Source organism: Fringilla coelebs (genome assembly GCF_963513975.1).
Source record: "Fringilla coelebs genome assembly, chromosome: 1".
NCBI lineage: Eukaryota > Metazoa > Chordata > Aves > Passeriformes > Fringillidae > Fringilla > Fringilla coelebs.
The window spans coordinates 36,183,938-36,203,780 of record NC_140028.1 but is presented as its reverse complement, the minus strand read 5'-3'; the positions used below and the strand labels follow the sequence as shown (position 1 = coordinate 36,203,780).

The window sequence follows — 19,843 nt, the reverse complement described above, 5'->3', positions numbered from 1 at the left end:
GTAAGGTTCATATATAACTTCATTTAGAGAGCAGGAGTATCCTTCGAGCACACATAATTTACTGTTACAAACACCAATGCATTTTATATACCAGAACATCTACACATATGGAGAAACAAAAGCAGCTACATTGACTATAATAATAAGATTGCTTCAGCAGCCTAAATGACAGAGTTAATGCTCACCTATGTTAAATGGCTGCTATTTCCCTATTATAGTGGATGATATATCTTCATTGTTTCAGTAATGTAGCCAACAATTGAGTGCTAAGTAGTAGCCACTCTTCACCTTCAGTAAGCTTTACAGGTATTTTATATGCAAAGAAATAGACTCCTTAAAATATGCCATTTACTACATCCCACTGAATTACAGCGTATAAACAATAATGGTTATTTGCTAAAACATTACAGCACATATTTGTTGTAGCAAAGGAGGCAAAGCCATGAAATTCAAGGACAACGTATGAGCTTCTAGGTTTATACCAAGATTATGAACCTGAATGGCACTGTCAATATTGAATGTGGGACTTCCATACGAATAATACAGGGACTTACAATCAAAAATCCATTATGGCAGTTTAAGTTTTTATTCAGAAAAAAAAATTAATCTTGCAGTAATGCATATTAAATCCTCACCTTTAGACAGTCTAATGTAGAGCTAAATTAGCGCTGTTCCTCTGGCCAGGAGCAGCAGCCATTTGCAGATGCTAAGTCTCTTTGCCCGTGAATTGCCTGCCAGCTTCCTTCCACTCCCTCCCAGCCTTCCCAAAACCAGGACTGCCTGTGCTGGATCATCTACCTACCCTTTAAAGTTAAATACAAAACAATACACCATGGATACTTGCCCAGTGAAGGAAGCACAGCCAAAAGGTCACATCACAAAAGGGACACTTCGATGTGCCATCATTTTCTACCTATGCTATGTACAGGGGCAGGAAGGGAGTTTAACCAAAACATGCTCTTGACAAGTAATTTAAAAGAAACACCACATTTATATAAGATACATAATACTGTGTATATGGGGAGTCTAGAAAGGAGACAACACCTCCTTAGAGAAATGTTAAAGATTAAAACCAACTAATAACATTAATTGCTGGAAAGAGCACAAATACCATGGTCAGTGTGGTATTTAACTCCAGTGAAAGCAGCAGATGCCTTGGGCACCTTATGCAGGCAGCACTGCTGAAATAGATCATGTTGTGCAAAGCTTTTGAAATACAACATATGCAAAGATAACTGATTTTTTTTTTAACTATTTAAAAGGGTATTTGTTACCAAAAAGGATATTTGCTACCTAGAACTTCAATGAATCAGTAAGAACTATTTTGAGATGAAAATTGGCTTTTGACCATGCCTTTCAACATCCTGACGTAGCAAACGTATAACTCAATAAGGAAAGTTGCTTGTGACAGGTTTGACTTTCCTACTCCAGCCCAGAGAACTTGACAGTGCAAAGGTCTCTCTTAAAATGGAAAGCGTTTCAGTTTATTTATGAAGTGAAGCATGAACTAAGAATCCAAGACAGCTCACAAAATTTTGCACTTCCCAGGATTCCTGAGTAATTTGGGTAAACAGATTCTGTTGTGCAGTCTGCAAAACGAGGTCAGTAGAAAAACCCTTTTTTAAAGACCTTGTGTTACGAATGTTCATGTGTCTGTGGGATCTTAGGTGTGAACAGCGTGCCAGCTGCTCCCTGCTAGCTCGCCATGGGCTCACAAGGGATCTCACCCTCCCTTCACCAGCAAACATCCAGAGGGGCAACTCCCACGGAGAAGCTGACGCAGCAATTCCCTGCACCGGTGGGTTAGCATGCCATGCGCCTGAAGGACCTCCAAGAGAAGAGATTTGAAACAGCAAAGTATTACCTCAAACTGTACCCCCTTATTTTCTGTATTTAAACTTAACTTGATGCTCTGATAGGAAATGAAAACAACATTCCTGTCGTATGGTGGGTTTGTGGCATTCAGATTTCTATAACAGCTACTTAAAACACCTTTGTTATGCCAGACATAGTGCCATGCACTGCTGGCACAGAAGCGCTTTTGATGTAAGAAGTTTGGTTTTGCTTGTGATTTTATTCATCTCCTTAGAAACAATAGTCAGAGTAGCATAAGCAGCACTGGCTGATAAACCTGAACTGTAGCCATTGGGCAAGTATTAAATACTGCAGAAATTATTTAGCTACCAAGTTCTGTATCTTGGTAGCCATGAAGAGAGAGAGCTGCTGGGAACTTGATCGAGATAGCAACCTTCAGATCCTAACATAATAAACAACTTCTACCATGACAACTGGCACAAAAATCTGTTAGCAGTGTGCATCTCCTCTGAGATGTGTTTGTATCTTGAGACTTTAACTGCTTTAAGGGATCTTAATTTATTCCACAGAGGAAGCTCTAACTCTTGCCGTCACTTGCATAGTGCAGCATGCACATAAATGAACAATAACTTGAAGAAACTTAAAATAATGTAATTCTGGTGTGGCACATGTCAGCTCACAGAGGTAGACTTGCTCTCCATATACATGCAAAGTACTGCAAATTTAAATCAGCTTTTTTCAACCCTTTTCAAAATCTGCAGTGCAGGCTAAACAAAGACCATTGCCTGCCCTCTGTAAACTACAAGTGGGACAATTCCTTTTTCTAATAGCTTTATACTAAGCTTTAGAACAGGAATCTCAACAGGCAGTCACCCCTGGGGCTAATTAGATGCTGTACCTCACTGAAGAAGTCTCCAGTGACCCCTCCACTCGCTCCCTTTTGCCAAATCATGTGCTTTCAACTTTTTCTGAAGAATTACAATCAGCATCAGAGATGGGTTGAGACGTTACTCTCATCTCTATCTGTTTTCAACCCTTAAATTTCACCATGCAGAGGTTGTTAATGTTTTAGGAACTCTGAATAATTAGGTACAGATAAAGAAACAGGAAAGACTGAATGATCCAGCCTTCTACCAAAGGAATATGGGAAGGAGTGGTGCTGCTTATTTTTATTAGGTGTGTTTTTAAACTCTGCTTGTTGACAGCTAGAACGTTGTCAGAGGCAAAAAGGCGCACCCACATTTTATTTTACATTGCAGGCAGTTTCAGGAGTACTTCACACCTGCCAGCTTGCATCTGCCTAGGTAGTCAATGTTTTCTTCCAAATTAGCCCCACACAGTACCCCCCTCACCAGCTTACGCGGCCTGTGGCAAAACTCAGCCACATCAGCTATTTTTGTACAGAATAAGCCATAGGTGATTTGGAGTGGGAAAGCCAGAGTATAATTTATTTCACTGTACTGCAGAATGCTTACAGTGCTTTGACAGCTGCACACAGAGGCACAGCTATAAGCCTCAATTTTGCCTCTACCTATCCCATCAGCATTTACTCTTATTATGAGGAAACATGGTAGTGATTATTCCATTATGCTGTACACAACGATAACCCTAGGACAATTCAGGAACTTCCACCATGATGTAAGCAGTGACTTCCTTGGCAACTGAGTACTCTGCAACTTGGCAATGCAATACCAATGCCCCATCTCCCAGTTCAGCTTGTATTTAGAAGCCTCTAATTTTGCAGTATTTTTTTTTTTGTCATAGCCTTAGGTCAGAGCAAAAGGGTTTTCTAATTCTTCATCTGACCTCTGAAAAAGTACAAGCATAAAATTAATGAGTCTGTGTTATGACTTTCCCTCCTCCCCCCAGTTTTATCAAAGCAATTTCTCCAGAAGTGTTGATTTTTCTTAATTTCCCTAATGAAATATGACCTACATAGCATCAGTTATTAAAAAAAAGCTGATGTCCAAAAAAGCCCCCTAAGAATCAATTTGAGATAATATTGTCAAGAATCATCTGCTTACCCACTTTTTGCAAAAAGCTTTGAAATGTAAGCATATTCTAAACACATAAAAAAGACCTACTGTGACATACAGCAAAGAAGTCACTAAAACTGGACATATGCATTCCTCGCTGTCAAATTGAAGATGAAAACACTTCTAAAACCACAAGTAGCTTAAAAGAATGGCAGAACATTTAAGAAGGCACCAGATTTTCTTTAGACATTTAAAAAGGCACCAGTCATGCTTTTTTAAGTTATATTATCCTTTATTATTTTACAAGGTATTTCAAAAACTTTTACAGATGCCTTAAACTGTTCTACAAGAGCTGCAATACTGTCATAAAAGCACACCTACAGACCAAATGCACAAATGAACTGTAATACCTACTGGTATTGAACCATTAATATCCAAAGGGTGTAGTCTTTTAGTAAATAGATGTGCAGTAATGCAAATGCAAACAGATGTTAATGCAGAAAAACAAAACTCTGCATTCATGGCTATAGAACAGAGGACTTTTCAAACACATTTGGTACTGTAACATTCTAGACAGCAATATGAAGAGCATTACATATTTAAAGCAATACATGCCCTGAAAAGCCTGTATTTTCAATCTGTGCGTGTAAACCTGAATCAAAAATAAACTAGATATAGTAAAAAACATGAGACATCTAGTCTGCCAACAAGATTTTGGGTTTTTTTTTCCTTAGAATGACAATTAACCTGGGTGGGTGAACTCTGACCTGCATTATTATTATTATTATTATTTTACATTATCATATTATGAGCATTTCTGTAGTACTATGACAGCCGGTGAGTTTTTATTTATTCCTTGTGCATAGGCACAGGAGAATAACTCTGATGCATTAAATTTCTTTTCTGAGTCTCCAAGTGGTAAATATGATTCATATTAAAGCAAATACATTACCACAAAAAAGCACTTATAACAACGTTTATAACATGTTTCAAAGTTCTCAGCTGTATTTCTCTGGTGCAACAAAGCAGGGGCACTGCAGCTTTCAAGCACTGTGTATTGAATCCTCTCAGGCACAGTGTTTACTAACAGCTCAGATATATTTATTCTCTACCTACAGAAGTTTTGCTTTTATTATCACTTCTGCTCACAGGAATTACTAAGACATCTTTAGACTTATACTGTCTGTAAGTTACAGGGCAAAGCCAATTGTTTGCATATGTTTTCAAGCCAAGCTGATGTATTATACTTCATGGGAGTCTCAAGAAAGACATTAGGAGGAAACAGTAATTGCGTGTCAGGATTGTTAGGGGGAAAAAAACAAAAAAAAAAGAGTCAAAATTTACGTGTGGCACTGTGGCAAAAGAGGCATTCTGTCCTGCTTTATACTTCAAGTTTAAAGTTTTAGTTACCATTAAATATTTCCTAACAGTAAACACCATTTCTTAATCAAATATAGTCTACATTCCTCTATTCTCTGCAGGCAGAGCTGCAATGGGTCATCACTACATTAGACCACAGCTTTTTCTGCTAGTCTTCCCAGCTAGCCTAAACAGCAGTCAGTGGTATTTATTAGTTATATATATGTATATATATAAGTCAGTCACACCCATCATTACAAATATGTTCTAGTTTATTTACTGTACAATGAATGTATACATATTTGTGTTCTTTTCAGTCCCTTTTTTCTTATCTTAAGCACTCCAATAGTTAAGGGCAGGCTGGGAAAAAATCAATATACATAAAAGGGTTACACATTTCAAGTCTGTAGTGATTCTAGTTTTAACAGCAAAAGGGGATCCTCGTGCTCATGCTGTGAACACAGCTGGCAAAAACAAAGGCCAAAAAAAGAGGCAGACTGTATTTTTCTCTGGAGTCAAAATCTAGAAAATTGAACAAAACAATGTTAGTCCAAAGGGATGTAGAAATGAAAAGGGAGTTTCATTCAATGTACAACTGGAGCTATTAAGAATTTTCTTTCACAGAGGCCCTGAGACGAGCTGAATGGATTCTCTCTACCATGTGTTTCATGTGAAGTCAAACTGAACTTAAAGCTCTATAGGTATAGCATAAACATTTGGTATATAAGAGTGGACCCATTTTTAAAAAGTGAAGCAATAAAATCTACATGAAAAACTAATGAAGGAACAATTTGATTGGAGGCCTCTGTCCTTTGACCCCTGCCCTGTCAGGCTAAACGTCCAATAAAATGTAAAATGCAGCATACACTTGCTTAATCTAAAATTTTCGCGATGATTTATTGCAAATTGCACTTGGCAGTTCACCACACCAATGGAAAACTGGCCCCCTTGTTGGTTCATTCACACAGTCTTTCAACACCAAACACAAGTCACCAGTAGAAAGATCTTGATAGAAAGTTTGCTGCTGTGCTGAGCCAACTTGCTGCACCTTCTGGGTGTGACCCAACACGAGACACTGCTTTGTCCTGTTCCTTAGTAGGGCTCTCGTCTTCTGGCAAATACTCAGGTAGATCTGTGTTCTGCTCTACTTCCACTGGAGTATCTTGGAACGGAACTAGCATCTGTAAAACACAACAGATTAAAATTATGTCAAATGTTGCAACTTAAAAGAATGAATCAAAGTTATAAGATACATGTTCATAATATACATGTTCAGGATGACAGGCATGCACATTGTAAGACTCCTCCCAACTGACTTATAGAGCAAGAACATAAATAGAACCTACTATGCTTAGAAGATACACAAAAAAAGCTTCCGCTTAATAGGGAAGAGAAAGTATCAAGTAAATACAGACTACCTTTTAGCGTAGTAGCTGGGAAGCAAAAGCACATCAGCAACACCAATCAAGAAAACCCACCACTTTCATTGTGACCCTTTTCATATAATCAATTACAGACATAATCAATTACAGTACTTTCATCCTTCTTCTGAACAATAATTTCCGTGTAACTGTTTTATGGATTCATATCCTGACACAGGATATCCTTGAGTCCTCTTGTACTGGATGTGTAACATTCATGCTTAAAAAATTTTGCCTACCATCAGATGTTATGGGCACAGAGGTGCTGATATTGAAGATACAGCTGAGCTGTAACAATTGGTATTTAGAAAGATAGAGATCCTACCTCCTCACCACTTTCACTTTTCACAACTTGCTGTGCCTTCATAACTTTGGTTGATGCTATTGCTGTTGCCAGCGCCTACAAACACACAGAAAAAAGCAAGAGCTCAGTGCAACAGAATGCAATAATGTGAGGATCTGGAGGGTTACAAAGCACTTACCTCTGCTTTTAAATCTGAGCGAATTCGGACCACACACCTTTGAACAGCCATTTGAAAGGTAAAACTAATAACACCTTTAATTTTCAACAAGGCTTCTTCACAAAGATTCCTTCGAGACTGAAAAACAAACAAAGTCCCACAACTAAAAAACATACCATGTGACAATGCTCACTATTAATTGTGTTCCTGTATGCCTCAAAGCACATGGTTACAAAAGTGTGCTTGAGTAACAGAAAAACTAAGACTTACACTTTAGTGCACAAGTATCAGACTCTCTTGCCACAAAATAAAATTTGCTTACACTTTAAAAGTCAAAGAAGGATGGAATCAACTGTAAATAATTAGAGAAAAGTGCTGAAAAGCAAAGAATGTTTTTCTCTGTGTGATCAGCTAAACAGTCCCCTCTGGTTAAGTTCTGATTGACTGAAGTGCTCATTGATGAGTAGTTAGTGTGTAAGTTGCTATTTATCAGACACCTTGGCTCCATACTGACTGAATGCATCAAAGCAGATGTTGTATCTTTCAGCTGCTTCATCTGTGGCAGCTCACAGACATCATGGCACAGCACAAGCTTAATTCTTATTTTAAAGGAAAAATACTTGGTTGATAACCCACAGAGGGTTATGTTGAAGGCAAGTGACATCACCTACTGTGCTGTAACATTACATTTACCCGTACTAGTTGCATCTGCTACATTACCTTAGAATGTTCCATTTTTTTTCCTCTTAATATTTGCACAACATTTTTGCAACAAAAAGAATTAAAGTATACTTGGAGAGACTGCTAGCACAGAAGGGGATAAAAAAAGATGGACTGTATCAGAAAGAAACTGACAGCCTTTAAAACAGGTTTAAAATAATTCACTTTTTTTTTCCCTGCAAGGTTTTAAATCATTAGTTAGTTCAAAGTATATTTGCATTAGTTACCAAATAATCACTAGTCAGTATTCACATGCACAACAAGCAAATTAAATTCTTTTTTAATCTCTGGAAGAATGAACTGAAGCAGTTTGGGAGGTTTTGTAGCAGTTTAGCATATATATTGAAACAATTCATTTGTGTAAGTTTATGTATTGAAACAGCTAACATTTTTGCGTTTTCCAAAAAATAACTTAGTCAGATAGGCTACCTTTACTATAGAAAGGAAATATTTGATGCAAAGATGATAGGCTGCCTTACACAAGTGAAAGTTGAAACCTACATCTGGACACAGAAAGCAACATTTGCATAGCTTCTTAGCCTAAAAAAATAAATTCATACATGGGTGTGTAGCAATTCTGTGACAGAATTCAGCTTTTTACTCTTAAGATCCCAGATGAATCACAGGCGCCTCAGTTTAATTCGAAATGAGGCTTTCCATGATCAGAAAACTGGTGAAGAATTTCTTAAAAGAAAAAAACTTATTAAGGTCCACACAAACTCCGTAAAAAGCTGGCAGCTTGGCATACACCAGCTTTGCTGCACAGACATACTTTGCAAAAGGCATTTCACAGGCAGGTAGCCACAAATGCAGCAATACACAACTAAATATACTTCTGCATGGTACTTCTGAAGCATGGGCACAGGCAAAATTTAGGTTATTTCCTTACATATCAAACCCTGATTACCATGCCGCTCACAAATACTACTATAATGTACAGACTAGAAAACTGACTGAGGGGCATGCCACAAACTCCTGAGTTACTGCCTTGTTTTTTACCTTTATCACCAAAATTGATTATTAGATCTTAAAATTAAAACACCACATTAAAGAACAAACGACCTTTCCCCTTTCTTCCTGAAACAATCAATTATCTACTATTTGAGGTTTTGAAATCCACAAGCATTTGTAGGACCTGCAACCATTCCTGACAGCAGTTTCCATTTACAAATGTAAATGACAGAGAACACCGTGTCTAAAGCTCTGTGTTTACTCACTATGCCTCTTCAAACTCATACATGCAACCTAATATTCTCTGCTACTTAAGTTAGGAATAAACTATTGAATGAAACTAAATGGCTTCTGTTGCTCACAAGCTTTCACACCCTCTCAGTCTCAACTTATCATAACACTTAAACAGCATTACAGGGATGTTTAACTTCTGGTGAGCATCTCTTAAACATTTCTTTAATCATCTGATGAAATACAGAGCTATGTACACCAGCTATCTCAGCCTGTGCACAGACAGACCTTCTTTAACAACAAGCTAGGAAAACATGCTGGTGTGATCTACCTGCAGTTTTGCTCTCGAAAGATGAATATCTAAATACCCTATGCTTTTTCACAATACCTTTACCTCAGCATTGCAGAGGGTAAACTCCACAAATATTGCTAAGTTCCATTTGTTGAAGAAAAAGACATGCTTTAAGATAGAATTGGACTACAGGCAAAATATCTAAACTCACGAAGTAGAAGTGGATGAAATTTCTTGCTTGGAGATACCTGTAAACAAACAAATCAACTACAAGCTTAAAAACAACAACCTATGGGATTGAATTTAAAAAATTTCACAGAGTAGCAAAGCCAATGGTGTTGACAAAGCACTGCCTTTCTAGATAGAGCAAGTGCTGGAAGGCCAAAACTGTAAAAAATATTTGTATAAAGTGAGCTAGAGCAGCATGTTATTTCTAAAGGAATTAACTATGGTCTTGTGAAAACAGAACAGTGGGTATGCTGTTGGTAAACTGGGCCTGTGGACATGCTTACTTGGCAGAATGTAAAGCAACAAAGCAAAGGATCAGGTTTGATCATTTAAAATGGGTACAAAACTGAAAGATACAGAGTCCGGAGGGCACTTGTGGATAACATGCTTAAACAGCCTACATGCTGTTTGGCAGCCGTAAAAAGGCAAACATGGCCCTGGGGTGTTATCTACAGGGGTATGGTAGATAAATCTGTAGAAGTTATTCTGACATTACATAAAGACTCAGTGAGACCTCATTAATTCAAATGCCATTCTGGTCACTACAGTAGAAAAGATCTCACAGACAATGAAAAGATGCAACAAAACCAGCTCAAAGAAAATACAGAATTTCTAAATTAAGAATAATACAAAAAACTCCCAGTGTCTGAAACCTCTCTTAACTAAAAGGAAACTTTTTTTAGATCAACACACTTATACAACCAGAAGAGATCCTGAAGTGAAAAATGCTGAAGGCACCTTGTTCACGCTATTGTTTCTTGAAAAACCATCAAGAAAACTGCCTTAAAAAGCATCTTCTTTAGGTGCTCTGAGTAAGCTCAATTTATGCCAGATTTTTATACATATCTCATGCTTCAAAATACAATTCACAGAAATTGCTGACAATCGATGATGTCATACAAGGAGCCTCACTGGGCTCCTGGGATTAAAATAAATCTCAGTACAGCATGCCTTATTTACACAAACTCTTGAAGGTTTCCTTACCGAATCATCAAGGCCATCTATATGCAAAACCACTGTCTTGGCACGCTTATTTGTGCTGCCGAGGAAAAACTGTGCTTTCCGCCGACGATAATTCATCTCATTCACATTGTCCATGTCTGACATGTTGGAAGACTGAAGGATATCATAGACTTCAGAAGCCAGAAGTTTAGTCTCTCCTGGTGTAGTGGTCCTTAAAGAAAAAAAGGGACTAAGATTTCCACATATTTGTTTTCACATTAGTACTGCAAAAAGCTATTGATTACATCCCTGCAACTGGAATATTCCATGGGGTACAGTCAAGACGTGGCAAAAATGTTACGTGGGGAGACCAGAAATTGGGTAAAACTATTTTCTTTTCCTGATTCCAATTTTTATGTCAATTTGCTGATTCTATCCTCATTATAAACACGTCTGTTCTCAAACAACATGAACACAGTTTACATCAGTTTGACAATTACAAGCCAAACATGGTAGCACATGGTCAGTGCTCCAGGGTTACTTTGTGTTGAGCTTTACTTTTTATAATTCAACTTCTACAATTACCTTGTGACATGTTTTGTTTCCCACTTTCCTTGCTACATAATACAAATAATTTCTCTGTAGAACTGGCATCTTTCCCAAAGTTTTCTTCTCCAAAGTTAACCAGCATCAGCAGCACAGCAGAAACACAAATTTTCTTGAAGAATCCAAAGGTTATTCCTGATTAGACTAAAATTCATACTTACAGTATGAATTATATGATAGCCTTTTTTTAGATAAAAAAAGTCAATAATAGACTCAACATATATTGAATTGTTAAGATTTAATGAAACTAATTTTAATCAGGTGCTAATATAAATCTGTTGTCCAAATTCAGCCTTGTTTTAATTATGCTAGTGACTTTTAGCTTTGTGTAGAAACAAAATTATTACTTCATCAACTTGCAATTAATTTTAAAATTATGAATGACAGCTTTGCTGCTTTGTTTAGCAAACACTAAGTAAGTAACAAGTACCTTTAGATTTAATTTTTTTTCCATTTGACTTCCTTAATTACCAGACATTAAACACATTTTCCAGCCTACCATATGGACAAGAGAGAACACTAAAGCAAGTATGTTAGGAGTTCTCGGCTTGTGGGGGTCTCAGCTAGCCTTTTTTTTTTTTTTAACTTCTCTGCACCTTGTTTTGAACAGCACCCTTTTGGAAAAGAAAATGTCAGTTCTTGTGATAATTCAGTAGATTAACAACATTCAAAGGGAAAAAAAAAAAAGAAAGAGAAAAAAGTGGTAATAAGCAAATAACCAAGACCTAGAAAGGGAAAGCATCCCAACATATGTTCAGTTTTAAATACATGCTCACGTTCTGCTTTCCTATACTGAGAAATCACTTATGTTAATTCACAGAAACAAGTGCTGGGAAGTCACAAAGATTTCAACTTCATCCTTCCATAATTTCTTAGATAAAGTAATAGAACTGATGATAAAGCCATGTAACTGGATGTCGTGAGGTGGTAACAAATCAGCTTCTGCTAAGGTGATAGCTTATCAAGAGATTAAAGCATTAACCCACCTATTAGTTTTGACAATTTCTTTCAACAACAATCCTGTCCATATCAAGTGATTTACAATAGGCAAGTTTTATTTTTGGTAAGTTTAAATACAGCTCACTAAGCAAACTATTGAAAATGTCACTACTCCACCTACAGCACCCACTATGCAGTTGGTAAGGGGTTTTGAGTCAAAAAATTGCACTATTGCATCACAGAGGTAAAAAAAGTCAGAAAGACAGAGGAGAAATAAAAGCATCCTTAATACTTGCCTTACATATATATGTGTGTGTATATATATGCATATTTATACTAACCTATGCAAAATAAAGAGAATTTAAAGCTGTGACTATGTCAGCAAATATAAAATATTCAAGTGCCTAAAGCAAAAAATCAAGTGATTTTCATATATGCTTTATTCTCCCAACATTATAGCTGGCACAGTTCTTGAAAACTAATAATCTGCTATTAACTGCACAACTGAAACAACCTGTTGACTTTAAAACACAGAAGTAAATTAGGTCTTATTTGACAGTTATTCCAAGATCTTCCTAAAACAAGTCTATACTGATAAATTTTATGAGCATACACACATACACACGCACACTCTCAAACAAGATACTCAGATAATTTCCTATATTTTTCCAAACAGAGGATTACCACAATCTACCACTAAGTTACCCCTATTACCTTAAAAAAAAACAAAAAACAAATGCAAGACTTTAATCTTATTTAAACAGAATCAGCAATAAGCAACTGACTGTGTAATAAAAAGCAGCAAGAAACTCAGACACTACAGGGGCAAGAACAATGGCTGCCACTTAGAAATATCAGATAGCAAAACAATCCCAAGTGAAGGTGTACACCAGTTTTTTACACTGCAGAAACAAAATACTATACTTTCATCAACTCAGTTAAACAAAGATGCCCAAAATTCCTGACAAAACCTTCTACAATTTAAAATATACTGGTAAAATGAGTGAACACAAGCTTCCAGCAACCTGTTATTATTTCATTAAAGCAATTTCTGCAACAGCTGTAAAACTAAAAGAAACATTTATATCTTTATATCAGATTAGATAAAAGGAAATTTTTTTATGATAAGCATGGTGAAACACTGGCACAGATTGCCCATAGAAATAGTAGATGCCCCATCCCTGGAACCATTCAACATCAAACTGGACAATTCAGTTGCAGATATCCCTGCTCATTGCAGGGAGTTTGGACTAGAAGATCCTTAAAGGTCCCTTCCAACCTATTCTATGATTCTGTGATCTTTAAGGAAAAAAAAATACCTATCTGGAAGCAAGTATAATAAGCCCTCCTAGCTGCAAAACCCAGGTGATGTTCAATGGTGAGTCTGTTTCCTTACATACTATATTCCTAATCAAAACAAATACAATGAAACTGCACATAAAATGAAACCACAGAAGAGTGGAAATTGTTTTAAAAAGAAAAAAAACAAAAAAAACAACAACCTACTGTAACTCATGGGCTGTGGTTTTTTTTGCCTAAAATGAGAATACTTTGAGGGCACTGACACCAGTCCTCCCACCACCAGTGCATCAGCAGTTTCAGGTAACACTGCCCACAGCAGTCTGACCCAGCCTCCTGCCACCATCAGAGCAGCACAAGGGAACTCTTGCTCTCTCCCTCTCCCACTCCAGTATGGCACTTGAGTCACCACTGAAGGTGCAGGTGCATACTATAAATTCACTCTACAGCTAGAGCTTGTTTGAGAAGAGTCATTGAAAATCTCACCGAGGGACACGGTACAGCTCCCATTGCTGGAGGTTTTCAAGATAACAGTTGGACAGGACACGAGATAGTCTCAACTAGGTCCCCTTCCCAGGAAAGTTTGGACCAGATCATCTTCTGAGGTCCCTTCCAGCTGGGTTGTTCTGTGATTCTATGACTAATGTTCTGCTACCCTGCTAGGGAAATGGTAGCATCTACTTAAGAGCAGACCAACAGTTGGCAAGAGGTGGTTACCATCTCTTTCAGAGGCAGTAACATCCTACATTACTTCAGCAAGATTCAGAAGATGCCTGTCAGAAACCCAAGCCTTAAGTTTTCACAGTCTTCCTGAATTCCTGTCATCCTAGATTGCTGCCTGTCCTTCCATCATGTTTATCCAAGGCTAGCTGTGTAAGATGTATGAACACAGAATCCAAGTGACACGTGCTGTATCTGTCATAAGAGGATACAAGAAATAGTTCTCATTTTCTACACTATTATTAGAAATAACTTTTTAAACATGGTCCAAGTACTGCAGAGGTTTTATTAGCATGGTAAGATATTTTTTAAAGTTTTTGCTAACCTTAAAGGACATGAAAACTAATGGCTACAACTCGAAGGTGTATGTGATGTGGGCAGCGTATGGATGCTAGGAAAGAATGTGTAAGCAGTGTACAGCATTATGGCTGTGACTGAAGTAAACACACAGCATCATAAATTATAATGGAAGGCATGACAACCTTCCTCCCATAGCTTCATCTGAGGCAAAGGTAACAGAGACTTAGTTTCTTCCTTTAGAACTAGCACAAAGACTGAGAAAGACTAATACAGTGATTTTCCCCTTTTAGAGAAGGGCAAGACATAAATAAGTTTATAAATACATACATGGGGGCGAGTCTGTAAAAGATAATCTTATCCTCTTTTAAGCTATAATATTTTATGCTTATTTTTAAAAATAAACATGTGTACATACTTGCAAATTACATACTAACTCCTGCACCAGAGGAAACATGCAACTGTAACTCTGCTCAAAGTAGGGCAGACCCTGTGCACAAGCAGAGGAACTATTAGTGCCTTCCTTTAGTGGCATCTGTTGTGCTCTAAAGACACATTAGCCAAACATGTAACACACTACCTACAGCATTTCATTACTGTGTTTCTACTGAGTTTATAACCTTGACACAGGAGGTTTCCAAATAAAACAGGGAATTTTTCTTTACTCAAGATTCAATTATATCCGAGAGTCTATCGAAAGGATATTTATGTAATTTAATTCCAGAAGTTTCACTTCTGTAGTAATTCTGCTTTTGTATGTACTTGGTCAGTCTGCCCACTACCCACAATAAAAGTGGCAAAGTTAATTGGCCATTTATGAAATTTCAAGGCTCTGATAATATCTGAACCCCTGGGAAGGTGATGGAAAAAATCTGAAGGTGCTCAAGAAGGGTGAGCCCATATTCACAAAGAGAAAGTCACGCCTGAGCACCCCAGGAATCTTCTGCCATGAAATAACTGGCTTCACTAGGATGGGAGAGCAAATGGATACTGTCTGTTGACACTGGCCATTACACAATCCCCACAGAGAAGATGATGCAGGATGGACTGGCTGACCAGATTGTGATGGGGACTGAAAACTGGCTAGATGGCCAGGCCCAGAAGGTGATGATCAAGGACATGAAACCCAACTGGAAGTCAGTATCTAGCAGTGTACATCAGGGATCAACACCAGGTCCCATTCTGTTCAGTATCTTCATTAACTATCTGGGGCGCAATGGACCCTTAACAAGATGTGCAGATGACACAAAACAGGAAGGAATGACAGATACATCAGACAGCTGTGCCAGAGAGACCTCAACAGGTTTGAGAAATGAGCTAACAAGCATCTCATCAAGTTCAACAAAAGTAAGTGGAAAGACCTTATGGGGAATAATAGCCCCAGGCACCACTCAGATCGGGCACAGTCCCAGAGTGAGCAGCTGGAAAGCTTTGCAAAGAATCCCTGGACACAAAGATCAGCATCAGCCAGCAAAGTGCTCCTGCAGCAAAGGTTACTGGTTATCCTGGGCTGCATTGGCGGGAGTGCTGCCAGGAGATAAAGGGAGGTGATCCTGCCTCGCCACAGCTGCATCAGCAGTGGTGAAGCCTCACCTGGAGTACAGTGGCCAGGTCTGGGCTCCCCAGTACACGAGATGTATGAACACGCTGCAGAGTCCAGAAAAGGATCAGGAAGATAATTACAGGGCTGATGAGAGAAGGGAGAGTGATCTGGGATGGTTGAGTCTAGAGAAGGCTCAGGGGGGAGCTTATCAATGTATATAAATAGCTGAAGGGGGTACAAAGAGGACAAAGCCAGGACCAGAGGCAAAGGGCACAATCTGAAAAATCAGGAAACAGTTTTCCACTGCAAAGGTGATTGAGCACTGGCAGAAGCTGTCCAGACAGGTTGTAGAGCCTCCATCCTTGGAGATACTCAAATGCTGCCTGGATATGGTTCTGGGCACTGTGGTTTAGGTGTCTATGCCTGAGTAGACGGGAGCTGGACCCATGACCTACAGAGGTCCTTTCCAAACTCAATTACCCTGTGAGTCTGTGAACACATATCAAAAAATCACTAAGTAAATTCAAACAGCAATATACATGGAGCACATCCATTTTTACCTACTTGTGGAGCTCTAATCTTTCAGGTTAGGAATATTTTAGAAGATGGGTTTTTATGTAAGTAAGTAAAGCAAAAATTTATTTAATTTTCTGCCAACTATTTTCCTTACACATTGTCTTCCAAAGAGTTCTACATGACAGCTTACATAATTCTAATGCACTTGATAGAGAGACTGATTTCAGAAACTTCCTGCCCTCATATTTAGACTTAGAACAATTTAGGACTGAACAGTGAATTCTATCTTAAGGCATCATGAACTAAAGGCTAGACTAGATGCAAAAAGGAAGGCATTGTTCTCAAAGCCATTAGAATTTGTCAGTTGGTATTGCTTTTGTTTTCATTGTCATAGAATCATCTTTGAATGGTTAAGGTTGGATAAGGACCCTGAAGATCGTCTAGTTCCAACCCTCCTGCAGTGGGCAGCAACACTTTTAACTAGACCAGGTTACTTAGAGCTGCATCCAACCTGGCCTTGAACACCTAAAGGAATGGTACATCCACAACTTCCCTAGGCAACCTGCTCCACCTTAAGTTATAGCAAGATCATATTACACACAGTCATCACAGAAAAGCTACACCTTATAATAACAATTTAGAAACTTTCAATACAAAACTTAAAAATCCAATAGTTCACTGGTTCAAACATGACACTGACTTCAGGAGAATCCAGGCTTCTCACTCAAAATATATAATTTCTTTGTAATTCTACTTAGTGCAATAACTGTGTTCAGTAAATAAGAGTATAAAGCCAAAGGAGGATGTGCACTGTATAACTCATCACTGAGCTCTTGCTCACTAATACTTGGGAAACCAGCACAAAGAAAAGAGCAGCTCTGTAAAAGCAAAAAGAAAAGTAGCTAACAGTGGTGAAGGGAAGATAAACTCTAAAAACAAAATAAGGAAACAGATCTAGACATTTTAAAGTTAACTCAAGTAAAATTTCCTGTATTGACATCTCAAGGATTTTACATAGTAATGGAAAGTAGAACCTTAAAATGCAGATCTGTAAAAAGAATCCACAACACAATTCAAGTCTAAGGAATATGAAGACTTTGAAGATGAAAAATATCTTCATTATCCAAGTTAAGGCTCCAATATTTGACAAGACCTTGGCAAATACCATCCTAAATAACCTACTCATAAATTAAAAGTATAAACAACTCTCTGACTTAATTTACAGTCACAGAAGAATCCCAAATCACTGAACATAACAAAGGACTGAAAGTGTAATTTTTCCTTCTAAAACACTAGTTTGAGAGACCTCATCTACAGAGTGATGCAAGCACCTTTCCAAAAAGTTAGAGAAAGCCTATCATCACATAAAAGCAGATATTTTCATTTGATCGCAATCCTCTTCATACATGCAAGCACTGTCCCTATATTTTTCCCTAGGATCCTAAGTAGTGATACTTTCAGCCATCATTTTATTTCCATAACAAACTTCATCATTGCAATGCATTTAGTAGACCATATGACACAAAACGCACCAGTAAGAATTCATGGATTGACACAAATTCTATCACTCTGTTTTATCACTGTTGGGCAAGTGCATGCATATCAGAACATTTAAAGTATATACACTGCAGAGATTTATCATTTAGTTATGGGTAACAAATGGCTAGTCAACATGTACTAAGATCACTATGCTTTAAGACCACTGATGTATTTGTTTCCAGGCGAACAATTTCTTTTGGAATACACTCTTCCTATGCTTAAAGACACAAGTTGTTTCCAGCAACTAAAGGGAGCAGTAAGCCGCAAAGAGTTGTTACATTCTGTAAGAGGGGGTTGGGAAATCACTAATCTTTGATTTTAGAAGTGAGACACAGTGATTGACATGGTTTTGATGAAAACTTTGAGCATGAATGACAACCCTAAAGAAAGAGCATGGTATTAGAGAAAAAGCAATCTGTTTCAAGACAGTTATCTGATCTAGCTGCTGTTCTGCAGGGCAAGATTCTTTCTTATCTCCACGAATGCTGCTCTTTCTTGTAAGCTTTCAGCACATCCTGTGATGCAGTGGGCTCACTCATAAGCACATAACTGCTCTCCTGACTTGTTCCAAATAGCAGGCACATTATTTGAAAACAACTTGAAGAGTAGTGTTACTTCAGCACACACCTTCTCAGAGTCCCAGTATGATGCTACTATCATGCTACACCTCAGTTCCCTCTAGCCTCAAAAATACAGCAAAGACCAGATAACATCATAGAGCAGCTGATAAAATTATTATCACCTGCTTTCTGAAAAGAAAAAAGTCAAAATCCTCAAGAATACAGACAGCAGGATCCTTATGTTGGTCAATAACAATATAGAAAGCATAGTAATGGGTTAACAACGAGAAAAACAATTTGAAGGTGGAGAACAGGAAAAACAAAAGAACCTGTAGGACTGGGCAAGCCTTAAGTGACAGAATAAGCAGCAGCACCATGGATCTTCAAACCCCAAAACCAAGCAGGTGGACTGCTCAATGAATCTATGCCCAGCCCAAGTACAGCAGTGTTACGTGCCGACATTCCAGAGGTATCAACCATGTGCTCCAGGGCAGTTGCACCATGGCAACAAGGCAAGGTCACACAGATTTTCCTAGATTGCTCCCTAGAATTGCATGATGCCTGTCACTTGGCAAGCCTTCCACACACTACTCGTGTCATAGCTGTGACAATTTGACCAGGAGACACTAAACTAAAATGCTTGTAATGAACAAGGAAATCTGAAGTCTTGAGGCTGATTTTGTATTTAAGAAGACATACCCCACTGAAATTAGGAGTGAGGACTGGATTTCTCAATGCCACTTCCAGCTCAGTTTATGTCATATACCTACTGACCCTGAAGATGTACAAAAACCCCATGAAATTGATGGAATGTCCTGAAGACTGCTGAAAACAAGCAAACAAAAAAGCCTCAATATTAGAAAAGTTGTAAATAAGAGTAAAATCACAGTACAATCCCACTAACTGCTGGAAAATCAGCGACTGTGATATAATTTAAACATTTAGCAAATTGATTAATTACCCATACTTAACACATTTTCCTGATTCATTCTATTGTCCTCTGATCACAAGAAGAAAATGAACTTCCAAGAACAGGATAACGGATTTGAACATATGCCATATGCTTAACCCAGCTATTCATCCAATTTTGTTTAACTCTTGCTATTTATACACTAAATGGAAAATCAACTTTTGATCTCCCACAGCTTGGTATCTACCATATGGACATACTCTACATAAAAAGAAAAAAAAGACGCAGGGCCTGTTAACTCAACTAAACTCAAAAGGCTTCATAACAGCATTTGCTAGACAAGAGTCCACATAAAAGACAAACTCCATGTTGAATTTCACAGTAGCTAATTCCAACATCTTGCCTGCTAATGAACAGTAAAAATTTCATGGATGGCAAAAATCATGTTTATTATAGGGTTCCAACAAATAGCATCAGGGCTAAAAAAAAAATATCTTAAAGGTAACAACTGTCTCTGG

At 37.9% G+C, this 19,843-nt stretch overlaps 1 protein-coding gene across 2 annotated transcripts in view; it reads right to left on the bottom strand.

The window, feature by feature from the left end:
- Nucleotides 1–4,087: 4,087 nt before the first annotated feature.
- ARMC1 (armadillo repeat containing 1) overlaps nt 4,088–19,843 on the bottom strand; it is a 33,591-nt gene continuing 17,835 nt past the window's right edge. For both annotated transcript variants that reach the window (XM_084201350.1, XM_084201349.1), the window contains exons 4-7: nt 10,439–10,628; nt 7,054–7,170; nt 6,897–6,971; nt 4,088–6,331 (exon numbers count right to left, since the gene is read on the bottom strand). In XM_084201350.1, coding sequence (XP_084057476.1) covers nt 6,140–6,331; nt 6,897–6,971; nt 7,054–7,170; nt 10,439–10,628 — 574 coding nt within the window. In that variant the 3' untranslated portion in view covers nt 4,088–6,139. The remainder of the gene's footprint in view (nt 6,332–6,896; nt 6,972–7,053; nt 7,171–10,438; nt 10,629–19,843) is intronic.